At 38.8% G+C, this 19,645-nt stretch overlaps 2 protein-coding genes across 7 annotated transcripts; both read left to right on the top strand.

Moving 5' to 3' along the window:
- The first annotated feature begins 4,765 nt into the window (after positions 1 to 4,765).
- Positions 4,766 to 13,488, top strand: yif1a (Yip1 interacting factor homolog A (S. cerevisiae)). Of its 5 annotated transcripts, XM_085432022.1 has the most exons (10): positions 4,766 to 4,806; positions 5,530 to 5,617; positions 5,993 to 6,044; positions 8,194 to 8,438; positions 9,409 to 9,513; positions 10,920 to 10,998; positions 11,098 to 11,155; positions 11,244 to 11,399; positions 11,549 to 11,642; positions 12,821 to 13,488. In XM_085432022.1, the coding sequence occupies exons 3-10, from the start codon at positions 6,014 to 6,016 to the stop codon at positions 12,977 to 12,979; spliced, it is 927 nt and encodes a 308-aa protein (XP_085288148.1). In that variant the 5' UTR covers positions 4,766 to 4,806; positions 5,530 to 5,617; positions 5,993 to 6,013; the 3' UTR covers positions 12,980 to 13,488. The 5 variants fall into 5 exon arrangements, with proteins under 5 accessions (XP_085288148.1, XP_085288156.1, XP_085288140.1 ...); XM_085432030.1 differs by lacking the exon at positions 4,766 to 4,806 and having other exon boundaries at positions 5,366 to 5,613; XM_085432014.1 differs by lacking the exon at positions 4,766 to 4,806 and having other exon boundaries at positions 5,366 to 5,617.
- Positions 13,489 to 14,981: 1,493 nt separating this feature from the next.
- Positions 14,982 to 19,497, top strand: LOC146717856 (uncharacterized). 2 transcript variants are annotated; one of them, XM_085432001.1, is made up of 5 exons: positions 14,982 to 15,128; positions 15,794 to 16,416; positions 16,583 to 16,704; positions 17,732 to 17,787; positions 18,143 to 19,497. In XM_085432001.1, the coding sequence occupies exons 2-5, from the start codon at positions 15,829 to 15,831 to the stop codon at positions 18,472 to 18,474; spliced, it is 1,098 nt and encodes a 365-aa protein (XP_085288127.1). In that variant the 5' UTR covers positions 14,982 to 15,128; positions 15,794 to 15,828; the 3' UTR covers positions 18,475 to 19,497. The 2 variants fall into 2 exon arrangements, with proteins under 2 accessions (XP_085288127.1, XP_085288119.1); XM_085431993.1 differs by having other exon boundaries at positions 17,732 to 17,811.
- The last annotated feature ends 148 nt before the right edge of the window (positions 19,498 to 19,645 follow it).

The raw sequence follows: 19,645 nt of genomic DNA, 5'->3' as shown, positions 1-19,645 counted from the left end.
ATGTACAGGATATGAACAGGATATAAATATGAAAAACTATACAGAATATGAAATAAATAACTTTACAGAATCTGGGATATACAGCTATACAGAAATGGGAACTATGCAAGTTGTAAACAGTTGTAGGATTAAAGATTATCGAATGTACAGAATGATTATTTACACAGAGCTATACAGTAGTGCAGTTAAGATAAGTGAGATATAATTCCTACAGAGGCTATATAAAGTGCTAGTGGTTGTGAGTGGTGGTTCAGTCCATGTTATTATTGTGTTTGACCCTACTGCTGTCATCTTAATAACACACAACTGTAAGCTATAAATTTTCTGATAAGTGAAACACATTTTTATATCTTATATATAAATATATTTGAAATGTGTCATGTATCCTATGGGGTTAGTTGGCGGCACTTTTTTGGCTGCCACTCTCACTTTTCTAACCACATCAGTGTGCATGCATGCTTGTGGATATGAGTCAGTCAAACGGCAAAAAACTGCTTGCTTACTTACTTCACCACACATTTGAACTTCTGTTTTTTTACTTAAAAGGATAATATAGTAGGAAACAGCTTAACAGACTGGCATAGAGGGTCTGGACAGTCTCCTAGATGCCTTAGAGGAGGTGAGTAAGAGGAGGACGTTAGCCAAGTTACCCTCCCCCTGCATCGCATGGCACTGTGGATGCCCTGAGCAGCTCCTTTAGCAGCAGACTGTTACAGCCCCCATTTTATGCACAAATTTGAAAAAAATTATTCACTTTCAATTAATTTACTTTTTCTTCCTGGCCCTTGTACTGCTGTCACAAATGAACTTCTCCAGTGTGCGATCAAATAAAGTCTATGTCTATCTCTAGCTAGTAAAGATTTTAAAAAGAAATACATGGTGTAGAGCTGGTAAACGTAGCATGTCCCAGCAGCTGCTGACCTTGCAGTCCCTGGGGACAGAGTTCCCGGCTGCTGACTGTTGCATCAGTTTCTCATATTACCAGTGCTTGCTCCAGGATCAGTATTTTTCGAGGTTAATTACAAAGACAGATAGCTGTCTACTTGAAAAGGTGTGTTTTGGGGAGAAAAAAGAAAAAGTATGCGTGTGTTTCTGTGGCCAAGAGAAAAGAGTGAGAGAAAGACACTGAACATTGAAGTTTGGATTCAAATTTCATTTTACCAACAGTCTGTGAACAAAAGCTGAAACAGCCAGACATTTTACAGATTCAATACCTGTTGCTCAATGACACATTTCAATGAGCGTAATGTTTCAGATTTTTGAAACTACACCCTGTAATAATAAAGACAGAAATCACTGTTTATGGTGTCATATGGGACAGTAGGATAAAGGTGAGCATCACATGACTAAAGCTTCAGGAATGCAGTGATGACACACCTGCAGTAACTCTGCTGGGACATGCCACAACTTGTCTGAACTTCTTTTTTCTGGCTGATTACACCTTCATTCATCAGCTGGAAGCTGTTTGTTTTGTTTGTTTGTTTTTTGTTATTTTATCAAGACAAGTCTGGTTTATTTATGAAATAGATAAACATCAGTGTAAAGAATGGAAGTAGTGCTTTAATGTAACATTTTTTATTCTTAGTGTGAGTGAAACCTGTTGGTTTCAGTTTTACTCAACTTTTCCCCTCTAAAAGTTAGGGGCAAGAGGGGAGAGGGGGGAAGTGTAGATTCCATTTCAATTTACTCATCCTGAAAAAAAACAATATCCACACCCACCCACCCACACACACATCCCACACACACATCCCACATACGTGCTTCACAAAGTATAACGCTACTGTCATGCAACTTCAATTTATTTGATTCAAAAGATGTTGCATTTCACACCCATTTAATTTATGATCACGCAGTATGAAGCAGATTATCTTACAGTAATCGTGCCATGCGTGTGCCAGGACAGTATTGACAGTGCCAGCCACTGTCTCAGGTCTCAAATAAAGATGTGAGTGGATATAAATATAACACTAATGCAAATTTCTTGCTGTGAAAATAGTTAGGAATATTCTTTTTTTCTGTGTTGTAAGCCTGAAATTTTAAATAGAAAATCAAAAGATTAATATTTAAAGTACAAAGTAAGTGGTAAGAAAGCTGATAAGCGGTATGAAATGGATGGCTATGTAGCAAATATAATTAACTATTAAAAGATTAAGGACTACTGGCAAAAAAAAAAATCTGTTAGTGAAAATAAAAGTATGTTGGTGCAGCTGATCCAAGTGGAAAAATATCTAACTCCTTAACCCGGTTATGCTGCCCTGGAACAGAAGGAGGGCTTTTGTACTTTTGTTTTTATGTCCTTAGGAATGGATTACATGACAGAAGAGTTCCTGTCATGTAACTGAGATTAGATGAAGACATTTCATTCTGTTCATTTTCCATTTTCTATGACTCAACAGTTTATTAGAAATTCATGATACACTTAAACCTTTTTGCACAAAAAGTAAGACAAACAATTTGGAGTTTATTTGGGTTTTTTTTTAAGCCAATTAGGAGATCAAACCCATTTAGGATCAAATTAGGCTACATGCTGCCCAGGAACTAAGTAGTTTGATGCGCCTAGTTTTGGGTGAAGAGTATCAAACCTCTGGCCTGCCAAGGGATCTAAAGTAGGCCACTTAGTGTTTTTAGAAAATGAGAAAACTGCAGATGAGGAAGGCTTAAAATTTGGGACTTTACATTGTATTTTGTCCTTAAGCAAATGGTTCAAATAATTCATGTTCAAACCTCTCGATGATGAATGATTTGGAGTTATTTTTGAAAAAGAAAAGAGGTTATTAAGTGATAGTTTTAGTGATGCAGCCCACTTAGGATCAAAGTGGGTTGTAAAAAAGGAGCAAGGCTAACAGAAAAAGTAACGCACATATTTTGTTAGCAGCAGCTGTTAGACTAAAAGTTAAAAACAAATAACTTTGAAGAATCTAAAATACAATGAATCACAGTTTTCTTAATATCAGCCCAAGTGCAATTTGAAAAACCCCAACAAATGTTTGGCTTGCATTTAATGAGATCATCTTAATAAGTGAGTAACTAATAGCCATGAAGCAATGACTCAGTTTATAGCAGTGATGCTATTGAAACTGCTCCAAAAATTCCCAACAACCAAACAACCACATCTGACACATCAGAAATGAAGTATAACAAATACCTGTACATACATTTTAGTCATAGTAGTCAGTGGCTTCTTCAGTGAATATACCAGGCTTGGTAACATTCTGAATTGAAATAATTGTTAATAACAAATATGTCTTGGAAAGGCGGCTCTGGGGTACATTAAACACATTATATAGGCTAGTGTTTATTTATTTATTTAAAAAATATTTCAGGCTATTTGCATTTAATATCTCCATGAATTGGGATTTGATAGTTTTACCTATTTTGCATATCTCTTACTGAAGCGTAGATGAAACAAATACAACCAACATTTTCTAAACACATAAAAATACCTGGCCTAATAAACCCTGATGAATTAGGTTAACCCTTTACTTGGTTTATTTATGCTGAATTGTGTTTATTACACTATTTCAACAGATAGCAGGACAAAAGTGAATACATCTTCAAATGAATACAAATGTGTAGGTGGCTGGCAATCCATTAAGTCATTAGTATCACATATTTTGATGGAAAAATTTTATTTGGCTTTCAGAGGAAAAGTGATGAGATTAAATGCAAATAGAAAGTGGGTGATACAGTTTCTCCCTTAGTTACCCAGTCTCTTTCGTTCATCCTGTACCAGCATGTGTAGTTTTGAGCGTGGTTTTCTTTGCATTTCCATTTAATCATGCAAAGGTCTTAAGTCACCCCTTATTTTATCATATTTTGTTAGGAAAGTATAAAATAGGTGCAGCGATTTATTTTCAACACCAAAAACATAGATGGAATTACAGAATAAAAGGCAAAAATAGAGTTTGTACAAATCTAATGAGCTTGAAAGTCAATATTTTGTATGACAACCTATATTCTTCAACGCAGCTTCTTGAAGGAAATTCAAAGCTCTACTTTAGATATCAGTTGACTTTTGTTCTTTTCTCTATCAAGATGATCCCAAACGGCTTCAATAATGCTGAGTTCTGATTTGGATCCAGAACTCCATAGGAAATGCTCGTACCAATTTTCAGTCCAGTTCTTGTATAATTAGGCATATTTCAGCTTTTTCTCTCTGTTTCATTTCCTCCTAACAGCCACCCTTTGACTGAGACCATTTGCTTTGGTGATGACTCAACTGAAAATGTATCTCTCAGGTCCTGTATCAGGTCTTCGCTGGATTTTATTTTCTATTTCTCAAAGACATTACTTTTGGATACTGTTCATCTACTCTAGATATTTATTTATTTATTTATTTTGCTTCTTCTTTTGTCCTCCACTCCAGTTTCCTCAGATTATTTTAAGGACGGCACTGCACACCATGCAGAGATATGACACATTTTCAGCTAATAGTTTTTTGGGAATCACTTTGCTGGTGCAAAAAATTGTTTTACGCCTGCCAAACTGTGATATATTTGGAATATATTTTCATAGATTTAGTTCAGCGGTTCTGGACTCAAGATCAGAGTTGGGCAGTAACACGTAATCCAATTACTTTTTTCACGTAACGAGTAATGTAAGGGATTACTATTGCAAAAAAAGTCATTAGATTACTGTTACTTTCCCGTAACCACGCTGCGTTACTGCCTTACTAAACCGTCGCGATGAGAGGGCCTCGTGACAATGACGTAAGCGCGTGCAATGTCAGTGGTAGCAACAGACGTGTGTAGATAAACAATAGATGATATGGAGTGCGGGAGAGAGTACGACCATGCAGCGGTTAAAGTGTGGACATACTTACATTACTTTGAGTTTGATTCCATAAAAAGTTAAAGGGGTCAAAATAGATTTAAGAGCGACAGGACTTAGTGCCGCTGCATCTATGATTGTATTTATTTATTTTGCTGTGTTTTGCTTGCATCTATTTGAAAGAGCGAGTGTAAACACAAAACATGCAGAAAATAGGTTTAAATGTTAAAAAAAATTTTCAAGACAAAGACAGTTGCATATAATCTATTTTTTGCTTAATGTGTTCAAAATTAAAAGGTTAAAACTAATAAAACAAAAAGAGGCTTTCCATTTGATTCAATTTTATATGATGGATTATGCATAAAAATAGAATTGGGCTGAAAGGTCTACTGCTTGTGTATCATGTTTTTAAAAAGTAACTAAGAAACTAATTACCTTTGAAAATTAGTAATCAGTAACGGGATTACTTTTTGGAGAAGCAATCGGTAATTAGTAACTATTTACTTTTTTCAAGTAACTTGAACAACACTGTGTGTGTGTGTGTGTAAGGACGGATGGCTCAAGACTTCTGCACAGTATTGTACTTTTTACTCCACTGCACGTTCCGTTTGCTAGCTATTTTGCATTATTCCGATTTTTAAGTTGTTGCTTCCTGAAAGTAACTCAACATAAGGAAAAGAAACACTCAACTACTCCTATTATGAACTGTGTGCTGTGTTGTGTACTCTGCCTTGTACTTACACCGTTTCTGCCACGCAGGCACACTGAGGTCCACCAACCGCAGTGGATGGGTGGGATCTACAGTCTCTGATAGCCACGTAGCTAGCTACCAACGTTAGCTGTGTAGGTAAGTGCTCTTATCCTCACAATTTTCTTTAAAAATTGAAACAATATATTTTTCCCCAGACCAGACAGACTATTTGGACATGTTTAACGCTACTGCTAGAGCTTCTTATATCGGCTCCCTTGTTCTGCCTAGTTTGAGCTAAAAAGAGGATGATGTTAACTTAGCTAGTTTGGCTAGGTAGCAGCTGGTTAACATTAAGTGGAAGCAACAGTAAGTATGTGTTAGCAGCGTACCTAGCAGGTGTTAGAGAAACGCTAGTCCCTTGTAACATTTAGGGTGTTAACCCAATGTCAGCATTAACGTTAGCGTAATGCACAGAGATTTAATGCTAAGTAAGCAGAACTGTTGCTAACGTGTCATTGTCTTTATTTCAAGCTAACGTCAGCGAGTGTTACAATGGACTTGCCACATCATGGGTACCGAGAAAGTAAGTGAATCACCATGTATTGTTGTATTTGCAAAATTTTCTCAAATATCCTCACTTCCTGTTTTTTTCTGGTCACACAGGGTTCACCAAACTCAGCTGGTTGCTGTCACGTAATCAAACATGCCAGTTTATTTGGTACACTTACGTGTCTTGATGTAGGTTATAACTGTTATATGATCGCATAGTGCTACATACGATTACCGTATACACTCACCAGCCACTGTTTTTTTAGGTCTGCTTTGCTAGTGCAGTTTGCTGGCTGAACTGGCTCAATTCTGCGTGGCACAGATTAAACAAGGTGCTGGAAATGGTCCTCACAGAGTTTTCTCCATGTTGATATGATATCACCACACAGTTAGTGCAGATTTGTTGAGTGCACGTCCAGGACACTCTGTTTGTAAAAAGATGGCTATGGTCAGGAACAATGCTTACTTTAAACAATGTTGAGTTGGCACCAAGGAGCCCAAAGTGTACTCAGAAAATATCATCACCACCAGCATGAACCATTAATACAATATAGGATGGAGCCATGGTTCATTTTATTTACACTATATTCAGATACTACCATGAGAATAGCACATCTTATTGTGCACCTATAGATGGAGGGTTGTTTATCTTGGTAAGTGGTGTTTTGAGTTACTGTTGCCTTCCTTTCAGCATGAAGCCATTCGGCCAGTCATGTCTGACATCAACAAAGCAATTTCACCCAGACAATTGCTGCTAACTGGATATTTACCCTTTTTTCAGACCATTCTTTGTCAACCCTAGACATAAGCAGCTTCTGAAATAGCCAGATGAGCCCAACTGACACAAACAGCCATGACATGGTCAAAGTCACTTAAATCCCCCTTCTTCCTCATTCTTCTGCTAATTTGAACTTTAACAGGTTTTCTTGACCATGTGTACCTGCCTAAATGTTCTTAGTTTCTGCTACTTGATAAACTGATTAAATATTTCAGTTAACGAGCAGTTGAACAGATGTACCTAACAAAATGGCTGGTATAATTGCTTTGACGTAAGAGTATCATGCAAGGCAAATTAAACCCAAAACAGGAAATTGCTGTAGGTGGGATTTTCTATTGAAAAATGATGAGGAACACTGGTGGGACTTGAAGCAATCCTGCTGTATCTCAGGAGATTTGCATCAACAAATCATTATTACTGGAGCTGCAGAAAAAGTAATGAAGGACATTTATGTTTATTAGTGTACGTCAAATGTCGGGTAAAGCAAAAAGGATCAATTTGTTGTGTGGGCATAACCACACAAAACCAACTCAAGACATTGAAAATTACTGAAAGACTTACCTGTCTCTACCTGTCAGGCTTCAGGCATGTCAATGGGCCTCAGCCTAAGTGCGTCATTTGTTGTGGGAAGTTAATTACTACTTAGAAAAACACTTCCTTCTGAAAAAGAGCAGAGGATCTTAACAATATACAGAAAGGATATTTTTTGGATTGTGTGAAAATGTCTAATGAGGTTGTGGATCTAGGTTGGATACTAGTGGAGTTTAACACAAAGCAAAAAATAAAAAAACAACTAAAGGTGTCATGCCCAGAAGTGCTTTTGGCTTGTTCTTTAATGTTGCTTAGGGAAAAGATGTTCCCAATTCCTCTTGTGTACTTTACTACTAACTAGGTGTAAATATTGGAGGACTTTGAGGGTCACTGGGAAATTAATATTAATATTTTAAACAGGCACTTGTATTTTTTTTTTATAGATTTTCGCTTATTAAGCTCCTTGTTATATTTAGATACTCTTTTACTGTATTTCATTTCCATTCTTTCTATTAAATTTGACTCTAATTTTTATCTTATTGGGCTGTTTTTTGCCACTTTTTATTTTATTAAGCCCTTCTTATTTTAAGCTATTTTCTTATAGGTTGTGTTTTAATGTTTTGGCTGTTGTAAAACAATCCTCTTTTTTTAAATGAGGAAAGGATATCTTTTCTTATTATTTAATCACGTGTTATCTTGCCCTCCACTAAAATGCCTCTCTTGCTTTGAGAAGTACTAAATTGTGATCTCATTAACATATTATAGTGGATTTCACTGTCAGTGGTTAATAAGTGGCATGCCTGAATGTTTCAGTCAGTTAAATATTAATGTTGTCATACTCTCCGTTTACCCTCCTGTGTCCATTTTTCCACAGCTAAGCCGAGAGCTCGTGCAGCCCCCACCGCAGGTGACTCCGTCCTGTTTGAAGACACTAGCTCAGCAGCTCCTGCAATGAACAGTCAGGGGTATTACACTTCTGGGTACAATATGGGAGGACCCTCAAATGACATGCAAGGAGGTGGTGGGATGAACAACCTCTTTGCTGACCCTATGGCCAATGCTGCGATGATGTACGGCTCCTCCTTAGCCAACCAGGGGAAGGATATGGTAAACAAAGAGGTGAGTCTCCTATTTGGGGCCGTTTGAGACTTGATACGTAGCACCAAATGTGACTGAATGGAAGATAGGGTGCTAACCAAGGGACTCGTAATTAAGATCAAGATCTGGACTGGTAAATGGTCCAGCTTTAAAGCTGCCACACATTTTTCTCTGTAGTTTTTATTTTTTTGCTATTTATTAATTTGATCTTCTGTCTTTTGTACCTCTGCTGAGTTATTTGTTTTGCCATATTTTATTTAATTTTATTCAATTACTGTACTTTATTTAAGCTCTTCTGGTATAGGTTGTGTTCAGTGTTTTGGCATCTATAACACAGTAACCTCCCAACGTCTGGGATCTTTTAGGATATTGGTTCTAAGTAGGACTAGAGTATCTTAAATACAGCACTTTTGTTTTCAGCAGGGACAGAACTAATGCACTCTCCTGTGTAGATGGTTATTTTTGTTCTGTTTTGTTTATTTGTTCCCTAAAGTGTCCCTGCTGTTGTTCATAAGTTCATAATGTATTTCCCACCAACCCACACGAGCACAGAGATGAGTTATTTTTGTTGACACAGGGGTAATGTGTCCTGCTTTCCAGCTACTCTCCTGTACTCTGAAACATTCTGGTGTTAGTCATATCCAAAGCCATTTCACGGTTGAAACTGTAATGTGTTGGGGTTGCCATTTTAAATGACATGTTTTCCATCAACTACACTATTTTCTGCTCTGCTTTTTAATATTAAATAAGAGTTGATGATTGTCTTAACAATTTGGGGGGAAAGAGCAATTTAAAAACATGCAGCATATCAATAATGAAGATGTTGTTTTACTGGTTTGGCAGCTTTAATGCACAACATGCCAGAATGATGCATAATGCTGAGAAAAGGAACAACCTCTTGTAAAAATGATTATGACTCCACTGTATTTATTCGTTTTGGCAGCCTTTCATGTCTGTTTTTGTTAATATTTGCATTTCCTCTGGCTTTCAGATCAGCAGATTCATGTCTGTGAACAAGCTGAAATACTTCTTTGCTGTCGACACCAGATATGTACTGAAGAAACTTATGATCCTCATGTTCCCTTATACACATCAGGTAAGCTCTGAGCCTTCTCAGAGTCAACATAAGGGAGACCACATGACATTTATCAAACTTAAGACTGCATGATAATTTTCTCTGATATGTTTTGAAACACACATCAGACACTTTATCACTTCTGCAGCTTCATTTTTGAACATTATTATGCTCTGACTACTTGTTTGGGTATAAAGACACACTGAGCTCATTCAGTTCCTGCACAGTGTAACTTACTCAGATTGTAAATGTGACACCACTCCAAACAATATGTGCCTTGATAATATGCAGCCTATGCAGGATGCAGATGTTCCTTAAAAGACCAGGATCACATTGTATTTACAGTTAACTGCTATGTAGTGATTATAAGCTGCTCAAAATCAACAATAGGGACAAAATGGGACACCACTGCTTTGAGTCTCACAAACATCCAACACCCGAGACACAAGAACTGTAGCTCATTTTCAGGTTATTCCATATAGAGTACCCTCTAAAAACATATGTACACAGACTGGCAATTCCATTTGTTTGTGTTCACAGACACACATCTGTTTGTTTTTCACAATGGTCAACATGAATTGAAATTGCTATATTTTGGTAAGAAGCTTGTGTCTTCAATACGTATATCAGCTTTTATGTGTCACCCTGACAACCACAAAAAGTTTTAAAAGATATGGCAACCACTGTATTTGAACCCAGAGCTTTTTATGAACCTAACCAAGTTGTTGTCCATGAACAAACCTAATTGAATCGTTTATAATCCTAAACATAAATCGTCATTTTGAATTAAGAATGTGCTAAAAATAATCCTAAGGAAACATAAAATGCCATCATGTCTATTGCTGGAAATGAACTTTTTGTTTAGAGAGGCAAAATGATGCACTCCATCAGTCCATCCAATGCAAATATGGGCAGGAGTCAGTACATGTGAAACTGGACAGATGAAAAAGGTATTTAAGAGCACAAATGCAAGGGTGGGAAAACGCTATTCATGTGCATAAATCAGTAGATTAGAAGTCTTTACTATGATAAAGAATAGAAGTCTCTTGCACAGTTAGAACCTTTTGGGGAGGTGTTTCACTGCAACAACACAAAGGTGTCTCAATTTGGCTGTTATAAACCAAAAGATTTGGCTTTTGAGGTTAAGGCATTCCCATAAAAATTTCCATTCAGGAGTCTTTGAGTGTATTGTCTCTACTTTTTAATGTCTGTGGTTAACAGTGGATTAAAGTTCACTTTGGACATCATCCTGCTGCTGCAAATGCTGAGCTAAAACTGGCCTACTACTGCTCGATTGTCAATTTTAAAAAGCTGCAGTGCTCTGCTTTCCTTGTAATTAAAACAAGCTGACTTGGACCTAAATTTTTTTTTCTTCTCTGGGGGTGATTCATGTCGTATTTGTGTTTTGTATTTGTGTTTCTTGGCAGGATTGGGAAGTTCGTTATCATCGCGACACTCCACTGACTCCAAGACAGGATGTGAATGCATCAGACCTTTACATACCAAGTCAGTTTCATGTACACACAAAATCATTCCAGGCATAATGTTTTGGGATGTTTGTGTAACATATTAAGTGTTTGTTTTTTTGTTATTCAAATCTTTTAGCGATGGCTTTTATCACCTACATTTTACTTGCTGGAATGGCTCTTGGCATTCAAAAAAGGTGACTAATCTTTCTTCCACTCATTTGTTTTATGACTCACAGAGAATCGGTGTATGTGAGATAAGCCAAATGTTGACTTTGTGTGCAGGTTCAGTCCAGAGGTCCTCGGCCTGTGTGCCAGCACTGCCCTCGTGTGGGTCATCATCGAGGTCTTGGTGATGTTGCTGAGTTTATATCTGCTGACAGTACACACCGACCTCTCCACCTTTGATCTCATCGCCTACAGTGGATACAAATATGTTGGGTAAATAAATCACAGATGCACATATATTTGCAAAATGATTCTTTATTATTTAGAAATTATTTGCGAAAGCTTCTTCCAGTCATGTATTGTTTTTAAATAAATCATGCTGAATTTACTGAGGGAATGTGTCTGTTTATGTCTTCGTCCAGGATGATCTTCACAGTGTTGTGTGGCTTGCTGTTTGGCAGTGATGGCTATTTTGTGGCGCTTGCCTGGTCCTCCTTTGCGCTCATGTTCTTCATTGTGAGTATTTTCAGTCTGTATTGACGGCATTCTTCAAATCTAAAGTTTATAAGTTTGATGCACTGGAGTATTTACATTTCGTCAGTCTAAATGAGTTGTGTTTAATTGATTTCCTGGCCCAGACTGTAAAGTGAGTCACACTGCTACATCTATTGTCTGATAATCTTTTTTTTTTTAAAAGAAAAAAAATGCCCTTATTTTATTTCTTGTTCCTTTTTCCTGTGTTATTTAATTGTCTCTTACTTCACCGATACTTAGGCACAAAAGACAGTACAAAGTTCAAATTTTGTGCGCTCCCCTGCCGTTTTCTCTTTTTGCAAAGCCGTGCAGTGGGCTGAATAAAATTCCAGGCGGACTGCCTAACAAGCAGAAGAGCCCCGGTTCAATCCCAGGAGGAGACAAAAATCCCATTGGGTTGCATCAGGAAGGGCATCCGGCATAAAAACTGCCAAATTAAACATGCAGTGCTTACCCGCTATGGTGACCGCTGTGAATAAGAAACCAGCTATGTAGAAGGAGTAGCTTCTTTTTCTCACACTTTTAAAAAGAGAATGATAAATGGTAACGAATCATGCCCCTTTTAAAAAATATTTTCAAAGTTATGTTTTTATCATTTAACTCACTAAAACTACAATTAATGGAAAAAAAGAAACAATACCCAAAAAAGGCAAGAAAAAGCAGATTAGTAACCAACATTTACATTCATGCAGAATGCGTACACATCCATACATTTTTCAGATATTTGTTGTTTTTCCAGTTTATCATGTGATGGGGTGTTTACTTTAGTGGCACACTGATTGTAAAGCTCTGGGTCTGTATTGATATTTGAATTAATAATAGCTGGTGCCAGTTTAGCCTTATTGAGTTGAGCAGGTGACTGCATGCTGCAAGGCTCAATACAGCAGGCCGCCTTCAAGTCTAATCCGGGACCTTTTGCTGCATGTCATTCCCTACTCATGTCAAAAGTTGAATGAGTAATAGTAGTAGCAAAGACTTAAAGTATGGGAACAGCTGATGCAGAGAATTAGTCAGCAGAAACTCATTAAAGATACTATCAGTTTGCATAAAGGTTAAAGCTGCTATCACACATTGGTAAGTATTGTCTTTGACGTGCTGTTAGACACAGACTGAATCTGCTTTCAATCTATGTACTTCTAAAGATTTTCCTTCTTCCACAGGTTCGCTCTCTGAAAATGAAGATCCTCCCCTCGCTGTCCTCGGACTCTATGGGAATGGGATCGAATGCCAAACCTCAGCTCCGTCTTTATATCACTGTTGCATCTGCGCTCTTTCAACCAATCATTATTTACTGGTTAACCTCTCACTTGGTCAGGTGACTGTGAGGTGTTCAATAGCCTATAGTCCAGGAGTAGTGGACCCCAAAAAAAATGTGGTTGTGAGTGTTTGTATACCTGCCTTTATACGCTCTTTTGTCATTAAACTCAAAGCATACATAGATGGTGTTGAGTGCAGCGTGCACTGAGCTTGTTGTTGATTTAACAAGAAAGTGTGAAACGGAAATTGTCTCATCCACCGTAACTGTACAGAACTCTGACAGACGCTTATTTTTTGCCACCTAACCTTGAACAAAAGGGCTTTCACTGAGAGATTTGCTTGATCAGAACCGATATGGTTCAGATCTACTTTTGTATGAAGGCTCGCAACATGCTTTTCAGTATTGACGTTGCACACATGATTCCAGTAACATATTTTGTTTCAACGGTAATGCTGCTGCATTATCTCCCTTTCTTCTGAATCCTCTATTTTATTTATCTACATTTGACAAAGCACGACAATGTTTGGATTTTTCTAGAAAAAATAAATATATTTAGCTTTGTGTACTGAATTCAGACTGCTTCTTTTTGCTTTTTGCTTCAGGTCTTAACAGTATAAATGGCAATGTAAGGTGTAATAGCCTACATTTAGAATTCATTAATTTTACTAGAGGTTAAATTAACCTTCATTAACTCAATTATGCACTTGACTATAATGGTGTTACTTGAATTGTACTCAAGTATTTTGTATCAGCTGCGGTGGCGTCCACTCAGTAAAGAAGTGAGCAGCTGAAGGAAATTGCCTTCTCTTTCCATTTAGTGCTAATTGAACCGTACAGCAGTTAGTTTTACCTTAAACCGGGTGTTTGGTTGACATTTGCAGATTCAAAACATCCAAACCTGCATTTGGAAAATTGCTGCTAAGACATTAATGCATAAATGAATAATTACACAAGATTTAGCATGTTATATAACAGTAAACCTAACTAATGTTGTTTGAACCACAAATTCCTGAGATATCCTCAGTATGTTAAAATTTCAGAGCACTGTTATTCTGCCCGTGCAGAACATGGAGACAAGTAGTGTAATATAATGTAATTGTTGGCATTAGATTCAGATTTATTTGTCCTTTTGGAAATTCCATTTGTGCCTTTTATCAAATGTAATCACAACAGTAGAGACCTCACAGTTACCAACAATAAAGACATAAATGGCAAGAAAGTTCTGCTGTAACATCACCAAAAAGCAAACGACGATGTGTAAGTGACACCCATATCACACTACATCATATACTCTCACCTGGATTTGTTTTACAGTTATACTACAAGTCCCCTGGCCACAAGATGTTGGCAGAGGTTGGACCGTGTACTTCCATGCTAATGGTAGTAAAGTGAATCCACCATGAACAGGCTGTGATGGATCTCTGAGGATGTCTCATCTGTTTTTCAGTACTCATGACTCCCAAAGTTGCTAACATCCAATCTTACAGCCCGTGTTTACAATCTTATTGAGTTTGTAATTATTAACTATGAAAAATGAAAAATACCAGTCAATAAAACATAAAGCTAGAATGATTTCTACAAATGAATAATAAAAAAGAACCAGTGTACCCCGCCTCTCACCCTAAGACAGCTGGGATGGGCTCCAGCGCCCCCTGGGACCCTGATAAGCGGAAGCGAATGGATGGATGGATTTCCTGTTTAATGTGTTATATATTGGTGTAGTATGGTAGGCTATAAGGGATGGTTTTGTCAGTAAGAGACCTGTAAAACAACCACTTTTCAGACTCTTGGCTCCTGATGTTCAGACTCTTATTATATGACTCATCTGTAGCCGCAAAATACAGTCAGGAGTTTAAAATGTATGTCCTTCTGCTCTGTAATTTTCACGTGTTTCAAAGCCATCCTGTGGGCCGGACTGAACACTTTGGCGAGCCGTTTCTAGCCCCAGGACCGTATGTTTAATATCCCTTGTCTGCCGCCTGTGGCTGGTGTCAGACCAAATGTTGTGGGAACGCGCCCGGATACGCGCACCCTGCACAGCGTCCTTATGGTGTCCATGGAAACCACGGACCGCCACAGAGAGCGGAGTGAAAGGTGTCCGAATGAAAGTCTACTTCTGAACATCAGGATTTCACCTTTAACTTTTTTTTTAACGACATCGACATTTAAGAGGAGGCAATTCCCACCATAGTCCCTGCTTTGGTGATTTGGTGAGTAACCAGTTTATATTATACGTTTGAAAGACTAGCTAACAGCGCCGAGCGGGTCACCTGTGAGGGGGGAAAGGCGGCTTTCTACAATAGCTAAATGAAACTTTATATTGTTCCGCCATTTCCCCGCTGAACTGCTTTGTAGAACCATGTGGCTTCACACAGAAACCTCCGGAGCCTTATAAGAGTAAATTAGACATGCTATACGTGTATTATTGGCCTTCGTTTTGTTTTGTTTTTTTAAATGTTTAATAATCCTGGTCATGGTCAGTAGATTACGATGAGCAGTAACTTTCTCTGGGACCTGCACTTGTTCTCTGACTTCGTTTGCCTTTATTAAACTGGAGCAGTAGGAGTGGACTTTGGACGTTTAGTGGATGCTCATCAGAGGGGAACGGGTGGCAAACATTTACCTGCTATGGAGCTCTTATTTTCCAGCATTTTCAATATTTTTGTTTGTGTGTGTGGTGATCTAGTATGTTTGGCTTTTATTTTCATCTATGAAGAGGTAGCAGTTAAAGTCAGGTATATTATACCTGAAAAGAATAAACAACAACTCATAAATACAGGTACAGTCCTTGCTGTTCCTGCCTGTCCTGGAAGCAATTTGTATCTTGATGACTTCATCTCTCCTCTCTCTGATTCATTTCAACCTCATCTTTCAGCTGCATGACCCTGGAAGCTTCGCCCTGAGAGTGAGATGGAAAACAGCTCTCATACACTGCCACTCTCGTGCCCCTCTCCCGCCACTATCAGAGGGCCTCTGCCGTTGTCCTCCTCACCCCAGCATACCTCCTCAAATGGTCGCATTTCACTGCCACTTTCGCCTATCTCTTTCCCGCCATCCCCAGCCTCATTTTCCCCAGCAACAGCAGAGTCTGTTCACTCCTGCTCCCCTCTTTCACACTTTACAGTGTCTCATTGCCTCGAAGGACAAAGCCTAGCTGACCAAGATGACCTCACCTGTCTCAACTGGCTTCATCAAAGAGGGGATCTGCTGCCACTGCAGCCCCTCACCAAAATGACACTGCTGCCTCAGCAGGAGCCCTCCGTGGCTTCCCAGCTTCTTCCCGCTGCTTCGTCCAAGCCGCCGTACTCCTTTAGCAGTCTGATTTTCATGGCAATAGAAGATTCGCCACAAAAGAGGCTTCCAGTGAAGGACATCTACGAATGGATTGTGAACAATTTCCCCTACTACAGGACGGCAACGGGTGGCTGGAGGAACTCTGTCAGACACAATCTGTCTCTGAGCAAGAGCTTCAGACGCATTCAGAGGGACAAGAGCCAGGTGAGTGCTTAAATAACAGAGCAGCACCAAACTCATTGATCTAAGTGAACTCTTCATTGAATCCAGATGGTCTGAATTCAAAACATTGGTTACAACTCCCAAAAATGACTCGTGCAGGGTTTTTGAAGACTAACATCTGTTACATGGATTTGTTTCTTTGTTGCAGTCAGTGGGGAAGGGATCACTGTGGTGTGTGTGTCCAGAGTACCGGCCAGCGCTCCTAGAAGTGCTCAGGAAGACCCACAGTTATCACAGCAATAACAGCAACCTGTTACACAAGCCTGCACTGTGAGTATCTGCAATATGGATTTGTAAAAATTAGCTTTAGTGCCCCATACTGAGGAACGGCCAGAAAATCCAAAGTGTTCAACAAGAAATGAGTCACATTTCTTTTCTTTATATTTTACTCTGAAAATGGGGAAATACAGACAGAGATATATTGAAATATGTGCAGACATACATGGAAATATGGGTACTTTTTAAGGCTTGAATGATTCATAGGTCAACGTAAAAATTCTTCTGAAAATGGTCAGGTACAAAACCTGGAGTGTGAGTGACTGAAAAGGCAGCCAGTGTCCAAAGAAAAACTTTGAAAGACGTTCAGAGAGCTGCGAGAACTATTGGACAAGACTAATTTTAAAAATTAAAGTAAATTCGGCTACATGGAAGCAAAATAACAATTTGAGGGTGGCTCAATATTTTTGCATGATACGGTAGTTGATGTGTAAAGGATCTTTAATTTTAAAAAGAAAAATATGCAAACATTTACAGGCATCGACCTCTCTTAAGGATTTGCTGCCTTTCTAATGAGTTTTTAACACGGTGCTGGTGAAACATTAAGGGGCTTCCACACAGGAAGTGACTCGCAGCAATGTGGTTTTCAGAGAAGTCATGACATTCAGTGACTTCGAGTGACAATGGTCCCAGGTTAAACCTTTCTCAACTCCTCTGGTCTCCATGTCATTGCTGATGCAGTCTTTTTGCACCTGTAAATGAATCATTGCACTGGAGTCTCCTCTGACTGGAACTGAAGGTGATGCAAAACGCTGACTTTATTGAACTAAATATTTGGGTATTCCTTCACTATCTTTTGCCTTTTTTTAAAAAATTGGCAAACATATTAACTGATATATTGCAGAAGTAAGATGAAATATCATCTACAGCTGTCGTCGTACATGCTATTTTTCTTTTAACACAGTATATTTCTCTCCTTAACCACCACATCAGTAAAATCTAATATGCGTCTAGTGGAGGAGTGTTTCTAAATAATTTTACATTTTAATGGCTCTCTTGCTGTGATGTGTGTTGTGCGCAGGTTGGAGGGAGAAAGCTACAAGATGCCTGCTGCGTGTGATTCGATGGAAATATCAGGTCAGGACCTACATACTGGACCCGGTATGAAATTGTTTCAGTCGTTTTATCTGCAGAGTAACAGCCCTGTGTGACACTTTTATCACCTGCAGCTTGTCTGTAGCTTTGCAGCTTTCCCAGCATGCATCATTGTTCCTGTGTTTGTGTTCTGTTCTCATGGAAACTGCCTTCCATTACCTTGGCAACCCAGCAATAGCCTGGCTTTTTATGAGTGCCCCCACCCCACCCCTCCGTTTTATTTCCGAGCCTCTTTGCCATACGGGCCCACGTCCTCGCTAAAGAATCCCGCAAGTGGTTGTTCGGCCAAGCTGCAGGACGATGGGTTATTAATGTTAACGTTGTCTTTCTCATGCAGATCCTCTTTCTCACTCCCTCCTCCTGTCTACCGCCGACAGTCCGATTTTAGCCGAAAACCCGCTGTGCCTTCTGACCCCGGATCACGAGGAGCTCGTCACCATGGAGTCTGTGGAATACCAGCAGGAGGAGGTGTGCGAAGACATGGAGAAGGACCCCCTGTCTGACAGCGGCTACATCGAGCTGCACTATTACGAGTCTCAGCAGTACCAGTACCTTGTGCTGCCGGACGACACTGAGCTCGACCTGGAGACTGTGGAGATCCTGCAGCTTGATGCCGAGGCCCAGGAGGCCGCCGGGTCACTGCTGGACCTCGCAGGCGGTGGATATTAGTTCAGATCCTCAAAGAAACCGTCCTGGGATGACAACACTGCCCTATAGCCTGTTTACTGCCCTGTAGTGATATTACAGTATAGATCGAATTAACTGATGGAGTATCGTTCCACATAATTTCAGGCTTCCAGTACACAAGCTGAATATATCACCATAGCATCCCATCCAGCCTGAACAGAGCCTTCAGGGTGTAGAACTGAGACAAAAGTATTAAAAATGAAGTGATTCCACAGTGATTTTTTAACATGTTAACATCGTTCTCAGGGGTGGAAGGAGTGCTTCAAGCTCAATACAGAGTGCTGCTTCTCGACTGAGAGGTTTCCCAAGTTCAGGTGTGACTAACACGCTGTTGAAATCTTCACGTTTAATGTACAGCGAACAGCACATTGACTCACTTCCACATCGTTACCAGTAAAATATGAGTATGTGTTACCCTCTTTCAGTTGTTCTAAGCAGTGACCATCTTTTCTTTCTAAGAAAGTTTCTGTAGGACATTCAAAGTAAACTGTAGTTGACAGTCTTTGTTGTTTTCAGCAACACTGTTGCTTTGATAGTTGAAGACAATAGATAAAAATAATTTATAATGTAGCTGTGATTTTAGATTGTACTTAAGAAGTACAGGGAAGCACTTCTATTCAATTCAATTCAATTTAATTCAATTTTATTTATATAGCCCCAAATCACAACAAAAGTCGCCTCAAGGCGCTTCATAGATACATTACCTTGGCAACCCGGCAATAGCCTGGCTTTTTATGAGTGCCCCCACCTCACCCCTCCGTTATAATAAGTACTTCGAATTTTATTTCTAATGGTTTTTAATGTCCATTATTTTCAAGATTATCTTTGCTTGAGTTTATTTTATTTGCACAATGTCTTCAATCAGGAAAGGTTTGATTGACTCACTGCCATTTTAACCACTTTACATGTCGGTTACACTGAAATTCTCTTCATAAATTGTATGTATTTACAACATCTTTGGGTTTTATAATCTAATAAATAAAATATGTGATGCCCTTCTTCTGAGCTGTGCATTGGTTGTTATAGTTTTGTTTTTATTTTTATTTTTAATGTTTGTTTTCCGCTTCAGTGAGTTTGCTTGGTTTGGTTTAGTTTGACTTGGTTAAAATAAGTCTTTAGTATTAATGATAATGTCAAAGTTATGATTCAAGAA

Source organism: Copadichromis virginalis, linkage group LG2, assembly GCF_057382275.1.
Source record: "Copadichromis virginalis isolate Kocher_CV1m ecotype Utaka linkage group LG2, C_Virginalis_male_GT1.1, whole genome shotgun sequence".
In the NCBI taxonomy this organism is placed as follows: domain Eukaryota; kingdom Metazoa; phylum Chordata; class Actinopteri; order Cichliformes; family Cichlidae; genus Copadichromis; species Copadichromis virginalis.
Note: the sequence above shows the minus strand (reverse complement) of the source record. Positions and strands in the feature narration are given on the sequence as shown.